Consider the following 8,049-nt stretch of genomic DNA (forward strand, 5'->3'; position numbering starts at 1 on the left):
CTTCTTTACATTGGGAAAGAATTTTCAATGGGAGGTAGAACATTACCATTGAATTCTAATAAGGTATGTTATACATCCACTTCTGGTTGATCAACCGCATTCCAATATCGTATACAACAGTGAGAAGGAAAGGATCAACCAAACTCAGAAATAGGGGAAAATGTAGCAAGATCCTGTTCGAATCAATTGTTTTGATTTGTGACCTAAGTCGCTTGCAAGCGCTGCAATGAAACATGGGAATCATGATCCAACCTGTTCATAATTTGGGTCCCATAGACTTTCCCAAAAAGAAGCCATAATAATGGCATAGTTATCTTCTTTTTTACAGTATTGCTTGCTGTTTCTACCCACATAACCATCAAGTTCCCATCTTTTCAGTCTCAACTGGTTTTGCAAGACCCGCTTTACGGGAAAAAAACCAGTCCCTCACCCAAAGGGGCATATAATACAAGAAAGAGTATGTTCCTGAGAGGTAACCATAGCTGAAGCAACGAGGGGGATTCTTCCTAAGCACTGCATCGATAACCTTTTTCGCAAAAATGGGTGTGGGAACCGAATGCAGAGACTGCGAATACTTTGCCCTCGTTGTAATGGCCTGCTCATATGGCTTGTATATTAGGTACTGTATGTCCTGAATAACTGACACTGCCCTCTTTCCAATATTGGAGACGACTCCACCTGGTGCAACAAGAACGACTTGCACTCCAAACGGCTTCAATTCCATCCTGCACATACGGAGAGCTTCAAATCAAAGTCCCACATTCATTGCCACTAGCACAGCTCATGTAGCCTACCCTGCAATTATAGAAAGCAAGAATATCTACATTAACATATACGCACTCACACACACCCCACAAAACAGTCCTCCAAGAGCAGCAATCTGAAGATCTCGCAACAAAGCCTCTGCAGAATCATGAAATTCAACAACTCACATTACAATCTTGCCACAAACGCAAAGGTTGATTAGTGTCCTTGAACATGAAAAAATACATTGCACAAATGAGAATTTCACAAACCAGAAATTTGAAAGGTGCAACAGAGGAAGACTTTAAGTGCTATTTGCTATGCTCATTGGTTTTGCACAGTAAACCTCCCCTGTTTTGCACAAAGTCATCTAGCTTTCGGTAACATGATGGAATTGCCAGGTAATCTTTTCACTTGCGCTCTGTGAACTCCAACATATATCTTATTTTTTGTGACATCCACCTCATTGGACACATCTATTTTACCATGCACACAGCCATAAGCTTTCATTGAAGTAGATTCACAAAGCTAAGTTGTAGTGACTTTCACACCCTCGAATGCAAGTGAGGATGAAAAACATACCTCAGGCTGTCGGTTAGAGCATGAAGTGCAGACTTAGAAGCAGCATATACTCCAGACCAAGGGCCAGCAACAAACCCACTAATGCTGCCAATGTTCACGATCGTCCCATGTCTTGCCTGAACCATGTGAGGAGCCACCACCGCAATCAATGCAATGGGCCCTGATTAGCAAAAAGGACAAACAATTACCACAAAGATGTCATTCTCCAAGGGCCAAATTGATTCCTAAACAGAAGGTAGATAATTCATGCATAAAAATGATGTAAACAAAACTAGGACATAACAAATCAGACCAATACTTTTTGCAAGACCAAAACCCCGACATCTGGCCCTTGCACTAGGATATGGCCATGGTCTGTCAGATTCAGATAGAATTAGTAAAACAAACTACAGTACTGCTGGTGGCGAAATGTGTTTGACACTCTTTTGGACTCGACAACATACGCCACAGCTGGACTTGACAACATACACCACTCACCTCCAATTAGAGCCAGATTATGCAAGACTTGCCAAGAATCAAGGACCATGGACTACATTGTTTAAGGTGTGTGTGTGTGTGCTGCATGCAAGTGCGCGCGCGCGCATGTGTGTGTGTGTGTGTGTGTGTGTGTGTGTGTGTGTTGGGGAGCCGGGGCAGAGAGAGAGAGAGAGAGAGAGAGAGAGAGAGAAAGATTTACCAAAAACGTTTGTTTGAAAGGTGCTTTGGAGGAGGGAGAGAGGAATCTCTGCAGAGGGGCAATTGCAAGGAACACCGGCATTGTTGATGAGGATGTTGATGCGGCCATGCTTCTGAATGATGTAGGAGATGGCATTAGAAATAGAAGGAGGCAAGGTGACATCGAGCTCCATAGCTTCCACATTAGGCATGCTCTGCAGAGCAACACTGATGGAGGACGTAGATCGGCTACTGGCAATGACGGTGAAGCCTCGCGCTGCAAGCTCCACGGCCAAAGCATGACCTATCCCTCCTTCAGAGCAACCCGTCACGAGTGCGACCCCAGGTGCGGCTGCTGGTGTGGATGCTGCGGAAGACAGCAACGGAGATGACAGGTAACGTTTCCCTGCCATCGCCATAGCTTCTCTACAGAAAATGCATACATCTGAGATTTACAGAGGACTTGAGAAGTCCTAGTCCTACTAGTACTGTCCCTCACTATTTGGCACGGGCATTTTCAAATGGGATCAACGGGGTTATGGATCTACGGTGGGCATAGGATCTATGGTGGTAGTAAAATCGGACGTTCATTTTCATCAATGGGAGAATTTTGGGGGCACAAAGTCAAGAGCGAAAGCGACGCGCAGCAAAAAGTTATGACACGAGTGAGCTCACTGCAAACATTCTCTGCTCGTAAAGCTCTGCGCGCCCGTTACCTGCTCGTAAAGCTGCGTGTCCACTTGCTCATGAAAACGAGGTGCCACGTTCGCCTACGCAGAGAGAAAACCTGCCGAAAAAGCTCTACATCACACTAGAACTGTCTGTCCACCTGCGCTGGGTGGAACGAGTTAACCTGCATACAAAACCAGGCAAGTGTGGTGCCGTAAAACTGTGCGCAACCAGGTCCAAGATTACCTGCTCACTTGTGTGCTCACGCAAACTAGGTCGAAAAACTTGTCTACACAGCTCTCTGTATACTTGCCTGCGCAGCCTCTGCATATAGGTCCAGATTACTCAGCAGAGCTTGCCTCTGAACACATTATCCGCAGAGCTGAGCCTAAAATATGGGTTGTGAGGTTGCATGAAGGGATGCGCAGAGCTTGACCACCTATGTAACAGCTGAAACTGTCGACATCGCAGAGTTGTTTGAATATGCAGTTTTGGACCAGGTAACAAAGGTCATATTAGGCTTTGTTTGCCAGCATGTCTATATACAAGTGTATTTCTTTAGTGCCGAGATTTTTTGCTATACTATTGTATCAAGAAGCCTTGATTTGCATTTGATCTTATGGCACCAAGAATGGATGGGAGGACATGCACCTCTATCAAATTAATCCTGAAACTTATGGTCAAACTTTCAAATGTGTGCAGGGTGTAGGGTCGGTCCTGCTTTACTACTGAAGTCATTCATAGCTGTGCAGAGATAACTGTTGAGATTACTTCACAGGTGTGAAGAGATTCTGAGTTATTTCAAAGGTGTGCAGAGATTACAATATTTGTGGCTTCAACTCAATCGAAGTCTAGGGTGTAGTACTTCTACAATAAGATGGCGAATCATGAGGTATGTCCACGAGCTCACTTTTCTCAAAATTTGTCACAAAATGTCGCGTAAATTGCGTGTGTCTTTAGAGATTTGGGGCTTTTGAAGCATGTAATAGGGATTAGAAAAATTGAATGTTGTTTTTTGTTTCATTGTCAAGAATTGTCTCCATTCATTGAGGTTGTGGGAACAAACATGAAGGTTACTCGTGAGTGTCATGCATCGTAAACATGTATTGACCAAAAGGTTTCTTATGAAAGGCGATGTCTTCTTATTAAACATCTAAAGGATGTGCACAAAATCACACCAAACAGAGCGACCTAAAACTAGTGAATGACCACCACGACCAGTGTCCTTTAGATCTAAATGCCAATGTATTACAAGGTTTGGAGATATTGCATATAAAGTTAGTGCGGCACGAAGAAAGTTTCACAAAGACTTACAAGTGCGGGCAACCAAAGAGTGGGAAAGAGTCTTTGACAAAGAAGAAAAATTGCAAATAGAGTGGGAAGAGGCATGGATTGAAGCACAAAAGTTTGCATAGGAAGCAGACATGCCATGTAGGATAGCAAAGTTAGAGCAAATAATTAAGCGCGGGTACAAACCTCGGGCTTATGGAGTTCCACATGATGCTGACATTCCTCGAGAGGAAAATGGGAGGGACGAGAAAGAGGGCATTAAAGTTTCAGATGATGAGTCTGCCATCGTAAGTTTACTTTTCTTAACTACACACTCCCATTCTCTTTATAGTGACAATTTTTTACATTTATTTCAAGTTATAATTTGATTGTTATTGTAGCCCATTTCATCATCAACCTTTAGCTTTACACATGTCGAGACCATTACTTTCTTGGTGAGCCATGATCGCCTTGTGTGTGAGATCGATGACTGCAATGTGGATCGGTTCTTAGATAGGTGTGTTACTAACGTAGATTTACTCTTTCGCTTGTAAATCTTTCAAGTGTAATTAGAAAAGTAAACAGTGTAAGTGTGTGCATTTTTTTCATAGGTGTCGTAAGGGAGTTACTTTTATTTTGCGGTCTTCTCGAGTTGGGCTTGAGTCGGGGTTAGATGCCCATGTCATTGACAATGTTCTATAATCTTGAGGCTTCAACAAAGACGATCAACATTTTCGCATTGTGGGAAAAAAAACTTTATGCCGAAGTACCATTATACTTTTTGGGCTTTGTTCACTTGTGTATCTACTACTTCATAGGTGGATGGAAAGCATATTGCCGTCCGATGTTCTCTCAGTTATGTGGTGGGTAGACAGTTTATGGTTCCCATTTGTCTCTAAGCGTACTTTAGAAGATCATACATTCATCAATTTCTTTGGGACGCCTAATTTAGACTTTCACGTATTTACATTCTTCCCTGTTTTGGATGCGTATGGATGTTTTACTTTTATGTATTATCGTAGTATCAAAACTTTCAAAGCTTCAAGTCTAAATGTGTGTTCTTTATATAGATCACATTGGGTTCTTGTGGCATTTTACAATGCCCATCTCATAAGCATACCTACTGTTTCTCGACGACGGTCAACTATACTTCTCTTTTTGACTCACTTTCGATTGTCTGCTGGAGAGACTCTTACCACACGTGTCTAGGTTTGCATTGTTTTTGCTTTAAACATAATGGTCAAATTGTTTGCATAATTTCATTAATCAATTTCTTGTGCTTGAAGGGTACTAAAGCATTTTAGTGAGCATTGTTCAAACCTTCAAGTCAAAGAAGAACTAGGAGATCCTTGGGAAGCTTGCGAACTCATCATTGCAAAGGTTTCGGGTGCAATTTCGTATTATGTGCTATTGCATTGTGTACTGAATTTTTTATTGTTGACTTATGCACATGTTTGTTGGCTATAGTGTCCTTATCAGTCAAATTCTACCGACTGTGGTTATTATGTGATGACAGCAATGAGGTTATTGATCAAGACCACTCTTAAAGATCAAAAGCCTCAAGGAAATTTGGTAATTGCTTGTTTCGCGGTGAGGGTTTCTTAATGGCACACGAACAATATTAAATCAAAATAGAATAAATTAGATCAAAATGTACTGCTTGTATTAGAAAAGGTACTTAAAAAATAGTTGTCATTAATGTTACCATATACATGTGGTAGTGATGTGTGTGAACACACTAGGACCGCTGAGGCCATTTTTCCCTCTTTAGGAGGGTTTTTTCCCCGTGCATTGCATATACGCCCATCACTCTAGGGCTATCTATCTTTTCATTGCATACTAAGTAATACACTCTCTATTGTGTGTCTTGAGCTTCCTTCGTCTTCTCCTAGTTGTGTGCGTTTCTCTGCAACCCTAATTCCAACAATTGGTATCAGAGCACGGTGCGTCCTCCTAAGCTTAGTCGCCAGCTGCTCTAGCACACGTTTGCTCACTTTCTTCGATTTCAGTGAGCTTTGGCGAGCCTTCGCAGGTCGAAAAATATTTCGGGCAAGCTCGAAGAGCTTAGTCTGCTCAGATTTTTTATTCAGGCTCATTTCGTTCTCCGTTTCCACTACAGGCAGGTCTGCATAGGCAATTTCGTCATTTTTGTGCAGAATTTCTGTCAGTGCTATTTTCTGCATAAGAGGTGCCTTATAGTCTTCTATGGTTTATGCTATATAGCACGTGTTGTTCCCGCTCCATTTCTCCTATTTTCGGGCAGTTTTCACATTAGGTACAGCATTTACCATGGGTGACAACAACAACACAGATGTGTTCAAGATGTTTGCTGCTGAGGACAAGTTGGATGGGGACAATTACCCTATGTGGGCTTATATGATGCAACACGTTCTTGTGTCAAAGGGCGTATGGAATATTGTGCAGGGCATTGATGTACATCCTGGTTCTGAGGATGTAGGCGATGTTGAGGATGTTGCAGGTCTTGCTGCAAGGATTGCTGCTATTAGAGTTGTTTTGCCTACGGCAAAACAAGCTCGTTGGGATGTAAAGGATGCGCAGGCTCATGCATTGATTGCGCTCTCTGTGAAGTGCACCATTGTTCCTCACATTCGTTCAGCAAAATCTGCAAAACAGGCTTGGGATATTTTGGTTGGTCTTTATGCAAGTTGCAATGAGGCTAAAATTGCTTTGCTGCGTAAAGAGTTGGAGTCGAAGATTATGCATGGGGAAGATGATATGGAAACTTTTCTTGCTGGTGTCAAGGATATCAATGAGCAACTTATTTTTGCAGTTGAAGTCATTTCAGACAATTTCCTTGTGCAGACTGTTCTTGATGCCTTACCAGACTTTTGCTAGTACTTGGAGACTTATGACCCAAGGAAATCCAAAAGTTGTCAAGTTTGATGCATTATGCACATTGCTATTGCAAGAGTCACTTTCCAGAAAAAACAGGACTAAACAGCGTGCAATTGAATAGGCTTTTATTGCTTCTCAAAGAAAGGGTGGTAACAGCAATGCAGCCACTTCTTATGGTTCTGCTACGAGTGACAAAACTTTTGTTCCTAATGCTTCTACTAGCAGCACTTCGTCTGGCAATTCTGGTGATAAAGGCAAAAAGAAGATGCGTTGCCATTATTGTAAAGCTAATGATCACTTAATCAAGTTGTGTCCTAAGTTGAAGGCCAAAGAGGCTAAGAAGAAAGAGGGTGGTTCCAATGCAAATGCCCGGGGAGGTCACCTAATAAAAATGTAATCTATCACGTGAGTTCAACAGAAGGGTATTTAAAGTTCTTGAAACTTACAGAAATATAAATACAGAAGGGCATTATTTTTTCAAATTTGAAAAAAACTTACAGATTTTAAAAGAAAAGGGTACAATATATTCTTAACAAAATTCACAGATAAGGGGTTTTACAAACATGTCTTGAACACACGTGATATGGTAGTTTTACACATAGTGAACCCCTCGAGTGCAAATGTTGGCTCCACTACAAATGCAGCCATTGTTGAGTCTTTTGTAAAAGGAGACTGTAATGCTGATGTTGATGCAGAATGAGCTTTTAGCACAGAGTGCACTTACAATCCTGCTTTCCATGATGCATGCTTGTCAGTTGTCGCAGATTCACATGTGTGGTATTTCGACAGTGGTGCTACAAAGCACATTACCTCACATCGTGAATTGTTCACCTCTCTCGAGTCTGTCCCTCATGGAAATTCAGTCACTTGTGCCAACAATGCCTCTTATCCGGTTCAGGGAGTTGGAAAGATTGTGCTTACTGCTGCAAATGGCAATTCTTTCACACTTGTTGATGCACTTTATGTACCTGGGATCAAGAAGAATATCTTGTCTGTAAAGAATCTCTTGTCTGTATCCGCACTTGCTAGACTTGGACTTGTAGTCAAATTTGTGGATGATACATGTACAGTTCATGATCTTAGTTTTGGTGATGAAATTGTTGCATCTGGCCTTTTTTGCCGTGGGTTGTATAAGCTCACTTTGTATGACAAGTGTGGACAAAATTTTGTAAATGTTGTTGCAGATTCAAGGGCTATTTCTGATGCAAAACTTTGGCATGCACGTTTTGGACATCTGAATTTTTTCAGTTTGTTGCATTTGCAAAAATCTGATAT

General features: G+C 41.7%; 2 protein-coding genes and 1 pseudogene across 2 annotated transcripts; 2 read left to right on the top strand and 1 right to left on the bottom strand.

Moving 5' to 3' along the window:
* Positions 1-30: 30 nt before the first annotated feature.
* LOC147422162 (short-chain dehydrogenase ptmH-like) lies at positions 31-2,489 on the bottom strand. The gene is made up of 3 exons (XM_086503141.1): positions 2,003-2,489; positions 1,327-1,486; positions 31-725 (listed from the first exon to the last, which is right to left on the bottom strand). The coding sequence occupies exons 1-3, from the start codon at positions 2,397-2,399 to the stop codon at positions 359-361; spliced, it is 924 nt and encodes a 307-aa protein (XP_086359267.1). The 5' UTR covers positions 2,400-2,489; the 3' UTR covers positions 31-358.
* Positions 2,490-2,501: 12 nt separating this feature from the next.
* Positions 2,502-3,697, top strand: LOC147422163 (uncharacterized). Its single transcript, XM_086503142.1, has 3 exons — positions 2,502-2,737; positions 3,068-3,149; positions 3,352-3,697. Exons 1-3 carry the CDS (start codon positions 2,502-2,504, stop codon positions 3,379-3,381), a joined length of 348 nt encoding a protein of 115 aa, XP_086359268.1. The 3' UTR covers positions 3,382-3,697.
* Positions 3,527-4,906, top strand: LOC147422164 (uncharacterized; annotated as a pseudogene).
* The last annotated feature ends 3,143 nt before the right edge of the window (positions 4,907-8,049 follow it).

Source organism: Adiantum capillus-veneris, chromosome 27 (genome assembly GCF_014529385.1).
Source record: "Adiantum capillus-veneris isolate H3 chromosome 27, ASM1452938v2, whole genome shotgun sequence".
NCBI classification, from domain to species: Eukaryota; Viridiplantae; Streptophyta; class Polypodiopsida; order Polypodiales; family Pteridaceae; genus Adiantum; species Adiantum capillus-veneris.